Here is an 18,793-nt window from a genome sequence, read left to right as displayed (position 1 = left end):
TGCAATTTGACAAGAAAAAAAGAGCCCGCTCAGTGTATACGCAAAATAGATTTTTTTAATGATGCTAAAGCTGTAATACGTCTCCCTCGAGACTTTTTATGAGCAAATTCACCATCACGTGATCATTCCTTCCACTTTTGAGAAAAAAGGCACTTGAGAAGGGCCAGGTAGGCTTCGCTACACTCCTTAAAACAAAGCTACAGACATGAGTCACATTATATCGCCGAGTATGTCACAAAATGGCGCGTTGTATATTGGACTTACAATGCAGACAAGGACTGAGACAGTTCCGTGTAACAAAAAATAATTTAATAAGAAAACAGAAAGTACAAAATAATAACTAAGAATAACCACTAACAAAAACACCGGACCGAGTCGCGAGAAAAAAAAAAAAAAAAAAAAAAACTAAAGGCGCTGTACACACGGGTAACAGGTAAACAAAGTACAAACCAAAAGTCACTGCTACAAAAGGTAACAGGAGAAGCTAAGAGCTGAAGAAGGTAAGACTAGCGATACAATGTCCACTGCTACACCAGCAGAAAATAAGTGTCCACTGTTATACCAGCAGGAAATAATACGATGTCCAATGCTACACAAGCAGTCAAAAAATACAAAGTCCGATGCTACACAAACAGGCAGAAACAATACTCACGGTGAAGACAAACGAGACCACACCAGGGAACAGGGTACAAGAGACAATGGGAATCAGGTGTGCATAAGGCAAAGACGTTCTGGCAACTAGGTGAAGTTGCTGCCTGGTCTAAATAGTCCAGCGTTAATTGGACACAGGTGTGCCTGCTCCACCTCTGATGGCGGAGTGTGCTGTGACGGAAAACAGACATTAGGTGGCAGCAGAGCAGCACACTCACTCATGACATTATCCCGCCCTCTTATAAGGCGACCCCTGGCGGCTTACCTGGCTTGTCGGGGTGGAGCAAGTGAAAATCGCTTATAAGAGATGGATCCAAGATACAGGAGCGGGCTACCCAAGAGCGTTCCTCTGGCCCATACCCCTCCCAGTCAACCAAATACTGCACCCCCCTACCCCTTCTTCTGGCATCTAAAATTGCTCTCACTGTATACGCTGGCAGGCCATCGATCATACGCGGCGGGGGAGGAGCCTCAGCCGGAGGGAACAATGAACTGGAGACAACTGGTTTGAGACGTGATACATGGAATACCGGGTGCACTTTCATGGATGATGGGAGTTTTAGTTTGACAGATGACTGATTGATGATAGAGTCCACAGTGAATCGTCCCACGAACCTTGGTGCCAATTTCCTGTTGGTTCCTGCCAAGGGAAGGTCGCGTGATGAGAGCCATACCTCTTGACCCGGCTGGTATACAGGTGCAGGAATCCTGTGGCGGTTAGCCATCCGTTGATTGCGTGCTGCTGTTCTGGTAAGGGCTGCACTCGTCTCCCTCCAGACTCGACGAGCTCTCCGCAAATGCACCTGCACTGCCGGTATGGAGACTTCTGCTTCCTGTGATGGGAACATAGGAGGTTGGTAACCGTAAGCGGCCTTGAATGGTGACAAACCTGTAGCCGAGCTGGGGAGTGACTTATGGGCATATTCCACCCATGGAAGGTAGGAGGCCCATGCGGAGGGGTGCCGATGGCAAACGCAACGTAGTGCGGCCTCCAAGTCCTGATTCGCTCGCTCTGTCTGGCCATTCGACTGGGGGTGGTAGCCTGACGTCAGACTGACTGAGGCCCCCAGTTCTTTACAAAAGGCTTTCCAAACCTTTGAGGTAAATTGCGGTCCACAATCCGAGACCAAGTCCGTCAGAATTCCATGAATGCGGAAAACGTGCTTGACCAGTAGCTGCGCCCTCCCCAATGATGATGGTAGTTTATTGAGAGCCACATTCTGGAAAATCTGTCCACTATATTCAGAATAACCGTCTTTCCTTAAGACGGGGGTAATCCAGTGAAATGTGAGACCAGGGGCGGGAGGGGACGGGCAGCGGTTGTAATAGGCCTACAGGCGGGCGGTGGGAAGACTTGCTTCGGGCACAGACAGAGCAGGCGGTGACAAATTCCTTTACGTCTGCCGTCAATGTTGGCCACCAGAACCTCTGGGCCGCCAAAAATTGAGTACGATGAACTCCCGGATGACAGGCTATCTTGGCAGTATGACTCCATTGCAGGACCTCCAATCGAAGTTCCGGTGGCACAAACAGCTTGTTCTCTGGGCACCCCTCAGGCCGCTCCCCGCCAGACATTGCCTTGGTGACTTTTTCCTCGATCTCCCAACAAAGACCCCCCAGGACTCGAGCTACAGGTACGATGGTTCCGGATGGTTCCTCCTCAGCCGGGTCAAAGAGTCTGGATAGATCGTCCGGTTTGATATTTCTGGATCTGGGTCTGTAAGTGATTGAAAAATTAAATCTGGTGAGGAAGAGTGACCAGCGGGCTTGGCGTGAGTTGAGTCTTTTAGCAGATCGGATATATGCCAGGTTTTTGTGATCAGTGACAACAATGAAAGGGAGGGCAGCACCCTCTAGCTAATGTCTCCACTCTCGTAGCGCGAGAACGATGGCCAGCAGCTCTCTATTACCCACGTCATAGTTACCCTCAGATGTTGTGAGGCGACACGAGAAGAATGCACATGGGTGCAGCTTCTGGTCAACTGGGGATCGCTGGGACAGGACCGCTCCCACTCCTGTATCCGAGGCATCCACCTCGACAAAAAACTGCAGAGAGGGGTCAGGATGAGTGAGAACGGGTGCAGAAGTGAATAGTAATTTAAGGTTCGTGAATGCTGCCTTGGCTTCTGGAGACCAAGTAAATGGGACTTTAACAGATGTAAGCCTCGTCAGAGGTTCCGCCTTACTACTGTAATTGCGAATGAATCGCCTGTAAAAGTTTGCAAACTCTAGGAACCTCTGTAGATGCTTCCTTGATGTAGGAGATGGCCAATCGACCACCGCCTGTATCTTGGCGGGGTCGGCTCTCAGTTGGTCTTTCTCCACAATATATCCTAGAAATGACACTGATGGAGCATGGAAATCACATTTCTCTGCTTTAACGAACAATCGGTTCTCCAGAAGCCGTTGCAACACTTGTCGTACGTGCCGGGTATGTTCCTGAAGGGATTCAGAAAAAATGAGACTGTCATCCAAGTAAACAAAACAGAAGCGGTTCAGCATATCCCTGAGGACATCATTAATGAGGTTCTGGAAAACTGCGGGTGCGTTGGTTAAACCAAATGGCATTACGAGATACTCAAAATGGCCTAGGGGTGTATTGAAAGCCGTTTTCCACTCGTCCCCCTCCCTAATACGAACCAGGTGATACGCGTTTTCGAAGATCCAACTTAGTGAATATTTTGGCTGTATGCAGAGAGGAAAAAGCGGAGTCCATAAGCGGGAGCGAATAGCTGTTTCTAACAGTAATGGAATTAAGCCCCCTATAGTCAATACAAGGTCAAAGGGATTTATCCTTTTTCTCCACGAAAAAAAATCCCGCCCCCAGGGGTGACGAAGAGGGACGGATGAGCCCTGCTGCCAATGAAGTAGTGATATAGTCCTTTAGAGCTTGCTGTTCAGACAATGAGATGTTAAATAGCCTGGCGCTAGGTAAAAGGGCGTTGGCCATAAGGTCAATCGCACAATCGTAAGGGCGATGAGGTGGTAAGCACTGGGCTCTATCCTTACTGAACACCTGGGCTAGGTCGTGATATGCTGTGGGTATTTTAGAAAGATCTACTTTTTCACTGAAACGTTTCATCACCGTACTCTCGAGTACCGCTGATCGAAGACAATTAGTATAACAATGGTTTTCCCAATCACTGACACTCATGGTTCTCCAATTGATGGAAGGATTATGTAATTTGAGCCAGGTGAGTCCTAGCACCACCGGGGCTGCCTGCAAGGGAATTATATAAAACTGAATCGACTCATAATGGTTACCCGAGAGTCGTAGACTTAACGGTTCGGTTCTGAAAGACACAATAGATAGTAACCTCCCGTCAAGGGAGAGGACTTCCTTAGGGCTACTCAACTTAATCTTAGCAAAATGACATTCCTGCACGAACTGTGAATCCAAGAAGCTATCATCAGCCCCTGAGTATTGACTGAGTATTGAGTGCTAAGATGGACACGCAACTACCCCCCCCATGAGAGTCCCGTTTACTTGAAGTCTTTGACATGTGGCATGGTGGTCCTGGGTGTTTACCTTGCTCACATGCTCACCTTTGGGTTCTGGGGTTTTGTTTCTGGAAGTACCGTGACCGAAGTTGTCCTGGCTGCTGCTCGTCTTCACGATGTCAGGGGGAGATTGAGAGCGGCGAGGAGGTCTTGCCAGACATTCGGCAATCTGTCCCGCGGCACCACAGCAGAGGCACAGCTGTAGGCGGAAGCGTTGCGCCCTTTCCACCGCGGTTAGATGTCGTCCCCCCAGTTGCATGGGTTCGTCGGCTGCGGCACTTTCCTTCCACTCTGCCCAAGGAGATGGGGTTGTAGCTCGGCATCTGAACGGCGTCGGAGTCGAGTCGGCTCCTTTCTCCTCCACGTGTTCTCGGTCGCGCTCTCGTAACCGGTTATCCAGGCGTACTGCAAGGCTGATTAGTTCCTCTAGGGTAGCAGTGTCATCCTTGACTGCCAACTCGTCCTTGATGAGAGTCTGGAGAGCCTTGCGAAAAATGCCGCGGAGGGCAGTATCGTCGTACCCGCTTTCTGCTGCCAGCACCCGGAAGGTGACAGAAAAATCGGCTACGGAACAGTTCCTCTGTTTTAAGTCCAAAAGTTGACTACCTGCCTCCCTACCCCGCACGGGGTGATCAAAAGTGTTTAAGTATCTCTGTCAAAAATAAGGCAAAAGATGAGCGAATGGCAGGTTTGGCTTTACTAGCTGTCATAGCCCATGCCGCGGCTCTATCGTTGAGCAAGCTCATGACAAATGCAACCTTAGCTGAGTCTGTAGCATAGGTGTTAGGCTGTTGGTCAAATACCAAGCAGCATTGGTGCAAAAATCGTTCGCACTGACCTGATTCCCCTGAAAAACGAGGCGTGTGTGGAATATTTGGTTCCTTGCAAAAAGAGTGGGTGAGATACTGCATAGTAGGCGGGTTAGTCTTATCTAAACCAGGAGGCACCCCGGCGTCCTTATATTGTTCAGGTGAAAATGTTTGTGCCAGGCGCTGATCAAGGGCAGTGACATTAGAGGACAAGGTGTTAATTGCCTCCATGATTTTCCTCAGGGACTTGTGTTCACCGACTAATTGTCCCTGGTGCGCAAGTGCTGACCGGAAATGGTCCATGTCTGCGGAATCCATTTGTCTTGGCCAGAACATACCGTCACAAAATGGCGCGTTGTATATTGGACTCACAATGCAGACAAGGACAGGAGACAGTTCCGTGTAACAAAAAATAATTTAATAAGAAAACAGAAAGTACAAAACAATAACTAAGGATGACCACGAGGGAAAAAATACTAACAAAAACACCGGACCGAGTCGCGGGGAAAAAAAAAAATAACTAAAAGGCGCTGTACACACGGGTAACAGGTAAACAAAGTACAAACCAAAAGTCACTGCGAAAAAAGGTAACAGGAGAAGCTAAGAGCTGAAGAGGGTAAGACTAGCAATACAATGTCCACTGCTACACCAGCAGAAAATAATACGATGTCCAATGCTACACAAGCAGTCAAAAAATACAAAGTCCGATGCTACACAAACAGGCAGAAACACAATACTCACGGTGAAGACAAACGAGACCACACCAGGGAACAGGGTACAAGAGACAATGGGAATCAGGTGTGCATAAGGCAAAGACGTTCTGGCAACTAGGTGAAGTTGCTGCCTGGTCTAAATAGTCCAGCGTTAATTGGACACAGGTGTGCCTGCTCCACCTCTGATGGCGGAGTGTGCTGTGACGGAAAACAGACATTAGGTGGCAGCAGAGCAGCACACTCACTCATGACAGAGTACTTCCTGTGGTGGAAGTTGTCTGATTAACGTAACATTACTGACACCTAGTGACCACTGTAGAATACTACATATCATCACATCTCTGAATGCGCCTTCTGAATGCCTTATATTTGTATTTTACTTCATTTAGACATTTTTATGCATGAAAATGCTTAATTTAGGGGGGAAAAATATGTAAAATTTGCTTAAATGTGCATTTTTTGACTAATAATATAATTCAAGCACAAAACAGCAATTATTTATGAATTAATGTATTTGGAAAAAGCGCGATAGAGTGAAGCCGCAAAATTTCGAAGTGCAAAGTTGTACATTTTATCTGCTGTGTTAGCACAGAATTATAAATTGTTACCAATTTATGGAGAATGACTGTTTTCTGCTTTAAAAACTATCTGCGTGTTTGCTCTCCTCCTGTAGCTGATGTCGAGTGCCATGTGACGAAGGCCTCCAGTGAAGAAGACGGCACATGCGCAGTTTGTATCTCATAATTTCGACTTTTTAGCTAAAAATTTCTACCTTTTTTCTCATAATTATGACTTACCATTGGGATATTTTTTTTCTTTCAGTGGCGGAAACGGGCTTCTATAGCATGTATGTACTGTGCTCCGTTTTGCATATGCACAATATGTTCTTTTTGACGCATCATCTACACTCTTCAACACAAGATGAGCTTGGTGGAATTGCAAAACACGTTAGTTTAAAAAAAAATAGAGGCGAGTGATGAGGTGAGTTTCGTGGTAAAGAATGAGACATTTCCTCGGAACAAGCAGCTGCTACTGTCTGATCCTTGCCGTCCTTGCTCAGGTGAAACGCATCTGAGTTTAAAATTAGATTCTTCCATATGCACTAAGCACATCTTTATATAGAGTCATGCCAGCAAACACCTGATTATCTAAGTCGTGTGACTCTCAAGCACAACTTCGCCAATTAAAGCGCAAGCAGACCACTGGGGAGGAAGATGGGAGCAGGAGGGAGGCTCATGCCCAGGCTGGGGGAAGGCTGCTTGTCAGGGCTTGTCTGCTTTAGAAAGATCTACGCTGCAGCATTGGTATAGCACGGAGCCCCTGCATCTCTACGATTATTTAAGGAAAAAAACAATGTCTGGCCTGTAAAATGTGGACCTCCGGGAAATGTGGTACTTTTGTCCCAGAAAATGCGGAATTGCGAGAAAAGTAACTTTTTGGAGCGTGTCGAAACATAGCACAGATGTCCTGAATGAACTTAACATTTTGATGTTGGAATCGTTTGAATATGGTTGATAAATGTGGAAGTAGTGAGTGGAATAATCATTAACACAAGTCGGATGCATTTGCTCTTGTTGCCGCTTGAGGCCGCTGTTTACAAGTTTAATGCGGAGGCTTATAAATCGCTTGTCTAAAATTTTGGGGACATAAAAAATATTTATTTACTCTATGTATATGAAGGTTAATTCTAAACGTAAATTATAATTTTCTTTATTTTTAAGGCTAAAATGATGCTCTCCATTTCCGCCTTCAACCACAACATCCGTTTTTTTCTTCGCTGAGAACTCTGGGAATTTGAGTCCAGCGTGCTAAATAATTCAAGCCCCCCTCATTCGTGTCTTTCTCCGCCGCCAACAAGATATGCCGGCCGTACATCACAAACTCCTCCTCGAGGACGCTTTGCAGGACAGTCCTCAGGTGAGCCCGTGCTGCTTTTATTGTTATTTTCGCAAATACGCTCCACAAGAATGACTAATTAGAAATGGCACCCTGATGTTAGCTAGCTGGCTGGCTAGCTAGCTGGACTGCTGCTGTTTGTAAACTGTAGGCTGTTAGCCGATGACAGCTCCCTGGTGTTGTTATTACGGTCATATAATGCACTGCTAAACACTCATTCCACCAAAAACTTCATATTAACTTGAACAGGTAGCGTATTTAATGTGTAATTGCTTCTGCGTCATGTACGTTGCTTGTTTGGTTGGGGAGTACGTGATGCGTGATATAGATGTGTTCCAGCTCAGCCACAGTACTGCTATATTTTGATTTTTGTAAGTTAAATGCTACGTTTGATTCGAATTTGGCTTAATTCACTAAAAGTGCGAATGTTGACATTATTATACGAGTAACAGACGTCATATATGGGTGTCACTATTCATTATTGTGTGTGTGTTTTGATTTTTTAAAAGTCTTAAAAATATCCATATGGCAATTGTAAAGGCCTTACATGCTAGTGTTGTTATTACTATACACATGTAGTGTAATGCTGTATGGGGCTGCTTGCTGGATTGTCATTTCTCCTTTTTACACTTTGCAAATGTTAGGAAATAAAATATAAAACACACAGGCTAATGCTCCATATTATACTATGCACATAGTATATACTTTTCCTCAATCCCGCCTTGGTCAAAGTCAGAAGAGTCTATTGCAAACAAACCATCGGGTGTGTTCTCCATGCCTTGCCTTGTTGTACCTGTTTTGAGACAGAGACACCATGTCAGTTTTGCATTGCACACCTGCAGGAAAATCTCCATGCATTGCATTTTATTTAAGCGCTGACTGTGACTACCGCACCTGCAACACACGCGCATCCTACAGAGCAGGCATGGCATCTGTAAAGCTGAAGTCGGGGTTTTAAAGGGATAGATTGGATTTTTTGACATGAAGTTGTATGACGTCCCCATCAGCTGGGGCCATTTAACCAAAGAGTTTGGCTTCTCCAAAAAAATATGCGTTCAAGAGTAATACATTTGCATCACAAAAATGCATCCTCAAAAAAATTAGACCTCACAAAACGCTCAGCGCTATATTTGTCTCCCACCATATCCCCGCACACTGTCACCTGTGCATTCATGTCTATGTGATGAAGGCGCTCGCGGTAATGCCACGCTGCTTCCGTGACGGAGCGCTGTGGCCATCTTGTTTACGTATATGTTACACAGCGGAAGAAGATGTGAGCGTCTTCATCACATACACATGAATGCACAGGCGACAGTGCGCAGGGATACACTGCTGATAGGGATGTCACACAACTTCATGTCAAAAAATCCGAACTATCCCTTTTAAGGGAAAGGGATATTATTATTGAGCAGAAATAAACGAGATCTGATCGTGTGTGTTTGTTCCCACAGACTCGCTCCCTGCTCAGCGTGTTTGAGGAGGATGCGGCGAACCTCACCGACTACACCAACCAGCTGCTGCAGTCCATGCAGCGCGTGTATGGAGCTCAGGTACCAAAAACTTCTGGAACGAGAGTTGTATCAATGATTGTATTGGCTCTCTCCCTTGTTCAGATGTACCGCAACAGCAGGTGTAGTTCAGTGAGTGGCTGCAGGGCTAAATGTAAAGTAATACCTATCATTCTCTCTTTGTGCTTGCCTTTGCAAAAGAGTGAGATGGGCTTGGCCACAGAGCAACTCTCCCGCCAGCTTCTTTCATACGAGAAGAAAGTAAGTACCATCATGGGCACTATGTCTACCACAACCATTTGCTGTGGTTGCTATTATTCTTTCATTAAAGCAATATATGTGTCTGAGTTATACTTTCTCCCATGTACGTTAGTGTCTCTCATGTTTTATTCAGCTCAAAGCTGAATGTTGTCCTTCTTATTTTGCCATTTCAGAATTTCGCCCTTGGAAAAGGTGACGAAGAAGTAATCTGTACGCTGCAGAACTTCGCCAAAACGGTAGAGGAGGTGAGATCCGTGTGTGCTTGGGATGGACAATTAGAATTAAAAAAAATTTTTTTTATCAACAATTAACTGGAAATGTGTTGTTTAAACAAAGGAAAAATGTGAAACAGTAGAATAAAAACAATACAATCCGACATTTTTGCATGCACAGTAATTCCTTGACACTTTGCGCTTCAAAATTTCACCGCTTCACACTATTACGGTTTTTCAAAAATATAATAATTAATCAATTGTACTATATTGTGGTTGAATATGACCTATTATTGGTTAAAAAAAATGCATATTTAAGCAAATTTTATGTATTTTTTTCCTAAATTAAGCATTTCCAAGCGAAAAAATGGCTAAATGAAATAAAATACATTATAAGGCATTCATAAGACACATTCAAAGACATTGTGATGATATGTAGGATTCTAACCTGGTCACTAGGAGTCAGTAATGTTACTGTAACGTTCGGTAAGTCACACAAGCACTGACCATAGGGGTGTTATTTTACATCTAGACGGCTCTAAGAATGTTAGAACCATATTTAGGTCATAAACAGGTTTTCTATGCTTGAGCTATGAAAATATTCCATTTATAAGTAAGGAATCCTACTTTGTGGAAATTCACTTATCACGGTTGGGTCTGGAACCAATTAACTGCGATAAACGAGGGATTACAGTATTATCATAAGCCAAATGTGGCAAATTTTGCCGACCCTCCACCTCTGACCAATCGCAACAGAGTAGGTGAGGTCCAAGCAGCCAAGCGTTACTTATGGAATATTTTATAACAATAAACTAACAATAGTACACCACTGGGATCCAATTTCATTTGAAATTCCCCTAAAATAAGGAGGGAGGTCCCCTTTAAGAAGAATGCTGAAACATCACTTTGAGCGCTAACTTTGCCAGCTTGGGGAACCTCAATCCACCCACCTTTACTTTTGTTGCGTTTACAGTAGTTTCTTTTTCTATGGAAACCCATTCTCTGTAGTCAGGCACCTCCTGCTGGAACCGGTGAAGTCATTTACACAGGTTCTCACTAAAGACTCATTTACAGTCTTTAGTGAGTCTTTAGTGAGTCTTTACTTCGAAGCACTCAACATCCAGAAATGAAGCATGTCAATTATAATTTACCCCGCATGGTGGCCTAGTGGTTAGCATGTTGGCCACACGGTCAATAGATCTGGGTTCAAATCTACGTTGGACATATCTGTGTGGAGTTTGCATGTTTTCCCCGTGAAACATGCCTCTGGATACCCCGGTTTCCTCCCACATTCCAAAAAAACATGCATGTTAGGTTAATTGGCGACTCTAAATGGTCCATAGGTATGAATGTGAGAGTGAATGGTTGTTTGTCTATATGTGCCCTGCAATTGGCTGGCGACCGGTCTAGGGTGTACCCCGCCTCTCGCCCATAGTCAGCTGGGATAGCCTCCGGTATACCTGGACAATGAATTAATACATAAGGTACAATATCATTTTTTTTTAAAACAACATGCATGTAAACAAATGCATTAGCTTGATGCTAATTTACATTGAAATTCCCATATGCATGCTAGCGATTAGCATTAGCGATTTGACATGGCGATTTCGACCACCTCCAAATATGACAATTAAATAGACAGCTAACCACTTAAACAGCTGAACATAAAATACTTACAGGCAAACACTTTATACGGTTCAACAAGAGACAGGTCTGGCCTGTTCAACATCTTAATGGACCTACAGTATTATCAGCGGGTTTCAAATAGCACTAGAGAGCATTGTCGCCATCTGTAGGCGTGTTAATAGACGATGCCCCAGTGGATGAAAATAAAGTGCAAGATTAAGACAAACCCACCACTTGAAAATTACGGCTTCACGGCAATTTTGGTTTACGATTAGTGACGACACAAGGTGGCACTTTCTATATGGAGCAGGTTCAAGACCAGCACTTTTACATAAAAGCAAACCATCTGTAGTCCTCTTAAGCAAGCAGAAAGGATACTTCTGCTAATCTGGTGAACTTTAGAACTTTAGATTAGGTTAAACTGGAGGCCTGCTTGTTTGATAAACACGGAGGATTAATGCCTGCAAACAGAGTGGAGGGCTTATTGTTCCTCTTCATACACTTGATAAGCTTTCTCTTTACCGTTGTTGTTGTTATGCACCAAAGTATTCTCAAGAAGTAATTTTGTAAAACTAAATAGGACCTCCTGAAGTTGTTTGGCCTCCACACCTCCTGTCGTGTGTGGTTATGTCCTTCACATATTTTTGTGTTTGCTGTCATCCAGCTCAACTCCCTCCACTCAGAGCTCGCCAACCAGATGGCCGACACCATGGTCTTCCCCTTGATCCAGTTCAGAGAAAAAGACCTGACGGGTAGACACACACACTCAAAGTCTAATGAACTGATTAGCATAATATCCAATATGGACTTTATGGGACACACTTTCTGAGACATTTTGGACAATTAAGCACTTTCGACTTTATGGGAAGAGTTTTGCCCCAGTGCGCAAAGCGAGGCCCACAATTGCATGCTTGGGTGAGTTTGGTGTGGAGGAGCATCAGTGACCGCATAGTCCCCTAGTATAGTATTTTTAATGCTTTGAAGAGCTATTTTCATAACCATATTCAATTTCATAAATTCATGTTTGTAACAAAGCTTATTGTTTTAAAAGAAAAAAAAAAAACAATCGGTATCAGATCGGCAAGACTATAAAAAAAATCGGATTGGCTCGGAAGCCAAAAAATGTGTATCGGGACATCCATATTGATAATTGATAACTTTTAATTTTTTTTAAAATCTAGATTTAACTGTAGTTTGTGCACACCTGGAGGTAAGACGGACTCAAACAAAGTCAGATTTGACCAACTGTACCTGCTGATTTGTCCCGATCAAATATCAAGACATTACTACTACCACATCACGACTATCAGTAGAACCAGAATATAGAGCAGAGGGAGCCACCTGGTGTGGCCCAGCAAGGTGCACTGTATTCGGGCACACGCTTCGAGCAGCTGGTGTTCCTTCACAGAGGTCTTTGGCAAACCTTTTACACTTTTCAAACGCCGCGGCACAACAAGTCCCAGGTGTTGTAGTGATGCTGGCGTTTCAGGTGGCTTGATGGGTTTTCTTCCCCCTCATCGTGAATATTTGGTACAACTAGCTCGTGAAATGTCTTTGAAACAGTGAATGTGTGTTTACAAGTGAGCTCAGGGGTAGTTACAACAGGCCGTCACAGGCAAGAGGAAAAAGAAGCGCTTGATTTGCTCACCAGCACAGTGCTGGTAATCTCGCCTCATTGGAGCATTTTTTAAAATTATCAATTATCAGAGCTATTTTTAATGTGTCATAATTCCTTATATCGATGTGATAATTATCATGTACCCCTAGATCAAATACTTATTTCCCTCAATCTAATTATATTTTGTTTAATTTAAAGTCAGATACTTACTGTATTTCGCCCACTGCATCCCATTTGCTAAAAACAGTGTGTATTAATAATTCAAATTAAACATTGAACATTCCTTTCCCAGTACTGAGAAGTGACTTTCTGTTAAATTTGCAGAGGTGAGCACATTGAAGGAAATATTTGGCATCGCCACCGACGGTAAGGCAAAATAAAACCCCTCAGTTGCACTTTTTCATTGGATAAATTATGACATTTTTCACTAATCTCTTCTGATGTTTCTGTCCTTATGTAGAACATGAGGCAGCCATGGTCAAATACAGCCGTTTACCCAAAAAGAAGGAAAATGAGAAGGTTTTTTTTTTTTTTTTAACCCAGTGATTAATCTCTGCAGTGCTCTCATTTACAATCCAAATAAATAATAGGATAAATCTCTCCTGCTGTGACAGCTGAAAGCCGACCTGGTCAAAGAGGTGGCATACACCCGTAGGAAGCAGCACCAGGCCTCACTGCAGTATTACTGCGCCCTCAATGCCTTGCAGTACCGTAAGAGGGTCGCCATGTTGGAGCCCATGCTGGGCTACACGCAGGCACAGGTGACTGACTGACAGGGACGCTCTCATCAGCGCTTTTTAGAGAATGGACTTTTAAGAAAACGTGAAGGGATTGAGTCTATCCTGACATAATCTGTCCTGTTTTAGGTGAGTTTCTTCAAGAAAGGCCTGGAGCTGGTGTCAAAGAAGATGGACAGCTTTCTCTCCTCCGTGACCAACATGACGCAAAAGTAAATACTCTTCATGACAACTCAAAGTCTCTTGAAAGGGCTGCTCTGAACCAGTCTTGTGTTTTAGTATCCAAACTCAGCTGGACGCTGATGCGGAGGCCATGCGGGTGTCACAGAAGGAGCTCTTGTCTGTGGATGACTCGGTCTACATGCTGGACCAGGACACCGAGCCTGTCAATCGCACACTGATCCAGAAGGCCGGTTTCCTCAACATTAGGAAGTATGAATGGTCATGGTCATGCCCACATTCAAATTGCACGGTTCAACGTTCTTACATAAAGTCATTGCAACGCTGCTCACTAGCAGCTGGCCTTGATTTCTATGTTTTTGTCACAGTGGGTCCTGCATCTGACCCTGTGGTCCAAAGTCCTTACTGTTTGTAGTTATGAGCTACTGTACATATTTCCAGCAACCAGCCCCACTTTCAATATTTTCATCGGCCTTGAACCTGTGATCCATCCATTCTTTTTCTATGCCGCTTATCCTCACTAGGGTCGCGAGTATGCTGGAGCCTATCCCAGCTGACTTCGAGCGAGGGGCGGGTTACACGCTGGACTGGTCGCCAGTCAATCATAGGACACATAAAAAAGAAGACAAAAAAACATTCACACTTACATTCATACCTATGGACAATTTAGAGTCGCCAGTTAACCTAACATGCATTTTTTTTAATGTGGGAGGAAACCAACGCACGCACGGGGAGAACATGCAAACTCCACACAGAGATGCCCCACGAAGATTTGAACCCAGATAACCTGTGATCCTCCAATCAAAATATAATCTCGTTTCTGGGTGGGCTCGAACCACCAACTTTTCCATTGACAGCTGAACACACTAATCAACTGTGCTACAGACACAAGCTGTACTGGTTGTCACTGTGTGTTTGATGCTCGTGAGATAAGACAGTGCCCAGAAAATCATAATTTTAAGCCTTTGATGGATCGGTGGTCTGGAAATAAGGATATCTTATTTCCAGGAACCAGCCTTAACATCCAATATTCTCCTCCACAATGGGACTTGAACTGAGGATTCTCCAGTCTAAAGCCAAAAGCATGCACAATTTCCTGGGTGGGAACCAGCTCTTTGTCAGGTGGCAAAGCTAAGCAAAAGCATGGAGAATCATAACATTTTCCTCTGATGAAGCGCCTGAACCTGGGATTCTCAAGTGTTAAGCCAAAAATATCCTTTAGTCCATAGGTGCAGTCAAACTGCGTGGTAAAGAGGTGTTTTTGAGGCTGTCCAGCTAAGTTTGGAGATGAAAATACCTGATTTGGAGCAGACAATGGGGTCAGGTCTTTTGATCTGACAAGTTTGAAGCCTAAGACATGCATCCGTCCCTGGGTGGGCTCGAACCACCAACCTTTCGGTTAACAGCCGAACGCGCTGACCGATTGCGCCACAGAGACGTGTTTTCCTGTGTATACCTGTCTTTGTTAAGCTTCTAACTAAACGAAAGCCAAGGCAAAGCTTGGAGAATCATAACATTTTCCTCTGCTGAAGCAGCTGAACCCTGGGATCCTCCAGTCAGAAGGCCAAAGTATTCATTTGTCCTTGGGTGAAGTCAAACCACATGATATAGAGGCCTTTTTGAGACTGTCAAGCTAGGTTTGGAGATGAAGATTCATGATTTTGAGCCTTTATCAGACAAGTGGAAAGCATAAGACAATAAGACATGCATCCGTCCCTGGGTGGGCTCGAACCACCAACCTTTCGGTTAACAGCCGAATGCGCTGACCGATTGCGCCATAGAGACGTGTTTTCTTGTGTATAGCTGTCTTTGTTAGGCTGCTAACTAAACGAAAGCTAAGGCAAAGCTTGAAGAATCAGAACATTTTCCTTTGCTGAAGCAGCTGAACCCTGGGATCCTCCAGTCAGAAACCCAAGTATTCATTTGTCCTTGGGTGAAGTCAAACCACATGATGTAGAGGCCTTTTTGAGACTGTCAAGCTAGGTGTGGAGATGAAGATTCATGATTTTGAGCCTTTCGCAGACAATCCGACAAGTGGAAAGCATAAGACAATCCGACAAGTGGAAAGCATAAGACAATCAGACATGCATCCGTCCCTGGGTGGGCTCGAACCACCAACCTTTCGGTTAACAGCCGAATGCGCTGACCGATTGCGCCACAGAGACGTGTTTTCTTGTGTATAGCTGTCTTTGTTAGGCTGCTAACTAAACGAAAGCTAAGGCAAAGCTTGGAGAATCAGAACATTTTCCTTTGCTGAAGCAGCTGAACCCTGGGATCCTCCAGTCAGAAACCCAAGTATTCATTTGTCCTTGGGTGAAGTCAAACCACATGATGTAGAGGCCTTTTTGAGACTGTCAAGCTAGGTGTGGAGACGAAGATTCATGATTTTGAGCCTTTCGCAGACAATCCGACAAGTGGAAAGCATAAGACAATCAGACATGCATCCGTCCCTGGGTGGGCTCGAACCACCAACCTTTCGGTTAACAGCCGAATGCGCTGACCGATTGCGCCACAGAGACGTGTTTTCTTGTGTATAGCTGTCTTTGTTAGGCTGCTAACTAAACGAAAGCTAAGGCAAAGCTTGGAGAATCAGAACATTTTCCTTTGCTGAAGCAGCTGAACCCTGGGATCCTCCAGTCAGAAACCCAAGTATTCATTTGTCCTTGGGTGAAGTCAAACCACATGATATAGAGGCCTTTTCGAGACTGTCAAGCTAGGTTTGGAGATGAAGATTCATGATTTTGAGCCTTTAGCAGACAAAAAAAAGTGGAAAGCATGAGACAATAAGACATGCATACGTCCCTGGGTGAGATCGAACAACCAACCGTTTCGTTCACAGATGAACTTGCTCACTGGTTGCACCACAGAGATGTGTACTCCTTTGTATAGCTGTCTTTGTTAGGTTGCAAAGCTAAGCCAAAGCATGAAGAACCGGTTTTGAGCCTTTAGCAGACGATCCGACAAGTGGAAAGCATAAGACAATCAGACATGCATCCCTCCCCGGGTGGGATCGAAACACCAACCATTCCGTTAACAGACGAACGTGCTGACTGATTGTTCCACAGTGACGTGGTCACCTTTCTATAGCTGTCTTTGTTAGGCTGCAAAGCTAAGCCAAAGCATGGAGAATCATGACATTTTCCTCTGCTGAAGCAGTTGACCCTGGGATTCTCACGTGTTAAGCCAAAAATATCCTTTTATCCATGGGTACAGTCAAACTGCGTGGTAAAGAGGTGTTTTTGAGGCTATCCAGCTAAGTTTGGAGATGAAAATACCTGATTTGGAGCCTTCAGCAGACAATGGGGTCAGGTCTTTTGATCTGACAAGTTTGAAAGCTAAGACATGCATCCGTCCCTGGGTGGGCTCGAACCACCAACCTTTCGGTTAACAGCCGAACGCGCTGACCGATTGCGCCACAGAGACGTGTTTTCCTGTGTATAGCTGTCTTTGTTAGGCTGCTAACTAAACGAAAGCCAAGGCAAAGCTTGGAGAATCATAACATTTTCCTCTGCTGAACCAGCTGAACCCTGGGATCCTCCAGTCAGAAGGCCAAAGTATTCATTTGTCCTTGGGTGAAGTCAAACCACATGATATAGAGGCCTTTTCGAGACTGTCAAGCTAGGTTTGGAGATGAAGATTCATGATTTTGAGCCTTTAGCAGACGATCCAACAAGTGGAAAGCATGAGACAATAAGACATGCATACGTCCCTGGGTGAGATCGAACAACCAACCGTTTCGTTCACAGATGAACTTGCTCACTGGTTGCACCACAGAGATGTGTACTCCTCTGTATAGCTGTCTTTGTTAGGTTGCAAAGCTAAGCCAAAGCATGAAGAACCATAACATTTCCCTCTGCTGAAGCAGCTTAACCTGGGATCTTCCAGTCAGAAGCCCAAAGTATTCATTTGTCCTTGGGTGAAGTCAAACCACATGATATAGAGGCCTTTTTGAGACTGTCAAGCTCGGTTTGGAGATGAAGATTCATGATTTTGAGCCTTTAGCAGACGATCCGACAAGTGGAAAGCATAAGACAATCAGACATGCATCCGTCCCTGGGTGGGCTCGAACCACCAACCTTTCGGTTAACAGCCGAACGCGCTGACCGATTGCGCCACAGAGACGTGTTTTCCTGTGTATACCTGTCTTTGTTAAGCTTCTAACTAAACGAAAGCCAAGGCAAAGCTTGGAGAATCATAACATTTTCCTCTGCTGAAGCAGCTGAACCCTGGGATCCTCCAGTCAGAAGGCCAAAGTATTCATTTGTCCTTGGGTGAAGTCAAACCACATGATATAGAGGCCTTTTTGAGACTGTCAAGCTAGGTTTGGAGATGAAGATTCATGATTTTGAGCCTTTATCAGACAAGTGGAAAGCATAAGACAATAAGACATGCATCCGTCCCTGGGTGGGCTCGAACCACCAACCTTTCGGTTAACAGCCGAATGCGCTGACCGATTGCGCCATAGAGACGTGTTTTCTTGTGTATAGCTGTCTTTGTTAGGCTGCTAACTAAACGAAAGCTAAGGCAAAGCTTGAAGAATCAGAACATTTTCCTTTGCTGAAGCAGCTGAACCCTGGGATCCTCCAGTCAGAAACCCAAGTATTCATTTGTCCTTGGGTGAAGTCAAACCACATGATGTAGAGGCCTTTTTGAGACTGTCAAGCTAGGTGTGGAGATGAAGATTCATGATTTTGAGCCTTTCGCAGACAATCCGACAAGTGGAAAGCATAAGACAATCCGACAAGTGGAAAGCATAAGACAATCAGACATGCATCCGTCCCTGGGTGGGCTCGAACCACCAACCTTTCGGTTAACAGCCGAATGCGCTGACCGATTGCGCCACAGAGACGTGTTTTCTTGTGTATAGCTGTCTTTGTTAGGCTGCTAACTAAACGAAAGCTAAGGCAAAGCTTGGAGAATCAGAACATTTTCCTTTGCTGAAGCAGCTGAACCCTGGGATCCTCCAGTCAGAAACCCAAGTATTCATTTGTCCTTGGGTGAAGTCAAACCACATGATGTAGAGGCCTTTTTGAGACTGTCAAGCTAGGTGTGGAGACGAAGATTCATGATTTTGAGCCTTT

At 44.6% G+C, this 18,793-nt stretch overlaps 1 protein-coding gene and 8 non-coding genes across 10 annotated transcripts in view; 1 reads left to right on the top strand and 8 right to left on the bottom strand.

Moving 5' to 3' along the window:
* Positions 1-7,445: 7,445 nt before the first annotated feature.
* The window catches only part of appl2 (adaptor protein, phosphotyrosine interaction, PH domain and leucine zipper containing 2), a 31,304-nt gene continuing 19,956 nt past the window's right edge, over positions 7,446-18,793 (top strand). For both annotated transcript variants that reach the window (XM_054776257.1, XM_054776258.1), the window contains exons 1-10: positions 7,446-7,591; positions 9,022-9,120; positions 9,280-9,339; positions 9,513-9,584; positions 11,842-11,929; positions 13,120-13,161; positions 13,256-13,314; positions 13,410-13,556; positions 13,662-13,744; positions 13,812-13,964. In XM_054776257.1, the coding sequence (XP_054632232.1) occupies positions 7,535-7,591; positions 9,022-9,120; positions 9,280-9,339; positions 9,513-9,584; positions 11,842-11,929; positions 13,120-13,161; positions 13,256-13,314; positions 13,410-13,556; positions 13,662-13,744; positions 13,812-13,964 (860 nt within the window). In that variant the 5' untranslated portion in view covers positions 7,446-7,534. The remainder of the gene's footprint in view (positions 7,592-9,021; positions 9,121-9,279; positions 9,340-9,512; positions 9,585-11,841; positions 11,930-13,119; positions 13,162-13,255; positions 13,315-13,409; positions 13,557-13,661; positions 13,745-13,811; positions 13,965-18,793) is intronic.
* Positions 15,077-15,150, bottom strand: trnan-guu (transfer RNA asparagine (anticodon GUU)). The gene has a single exon. It is a non-coding gene; the product is annotated as a tRNA-Asn (tRNA).
* On the bottom strand, positions 15,424-15,497 carry trnan-guu (transfer RNA asparagine (anticodon GUU)). Its single transcript has one exon. It is a non-coding gene; the product is annotated as a tRNA-Asn (tRNA).
* On the bottom strand, positions 15,804-15,877 carry trnan-guu (transfer RNA asparagine (anticodon GUU)). The gene has a single exon. It is a non-coding gene; the product is annotated as a tRNA-Asn (tRNA).
* Positions 16,158-16,231, bottom strand: trnan-guu (transfer RNA asparagine (anticodon GUU)). Its single transcript has one exon. It is a non-coding gene; the product is annotated as a tRNA-Asn (tRNA).
* Positions 17,062-17,135, bottom strand: trnan-guu (transfer RNA asparagine (anticodon GUU)). Its single transcript has one exon. It is a non-coding gene; the product is annotated as a tRNA-Asn (tRNA).
* Positions 17,761-17,834, bottom strand: trnan-guu (transfer RNA asparagine (anticodon GUU)). Its single transcript has one exon. It is a non-coding gene; the product is annotated as a tRNA-Asn (tRNA).
* Positions 18,108-18,181, bottom strand: trnan-guu (transfer RNA asparagine (anticodon GUU)). Its single transcript has one exon. It is a non-coding gene; the product is annotated as a tRNA-Asn (tRNA).
* Positions 18,488-18,561, bottom strand: trnan-guu (transfer RNA asparagine (anticodon GUU)). The gene has a single exon. It is a non-coding gene; the product is annotated as a tRNA-Asn (tRNA).

This window comes from Dunckerocampus dactyliophorus, chromosome 5, assembly GCF_027744805.1.
Source record: "Dunckerocampus dactyliophorus isolate RoL2022-P2 chromosome 5, RoL_Ddac_1.1, whole genome shotgun sequence".
In the NCBI taxonomy this organism is placed as follows: domain Eukaryota; kingdom Metazoa; phylum Chordata; class Actinopteri; order Syngnathiformes; family Syngnathidae; genus Dunckerocampus; species Dunckerocampus dactyliophorus.
This window is presented reverse-complemented; position numbering and strand designations above follow the sequence as displayed.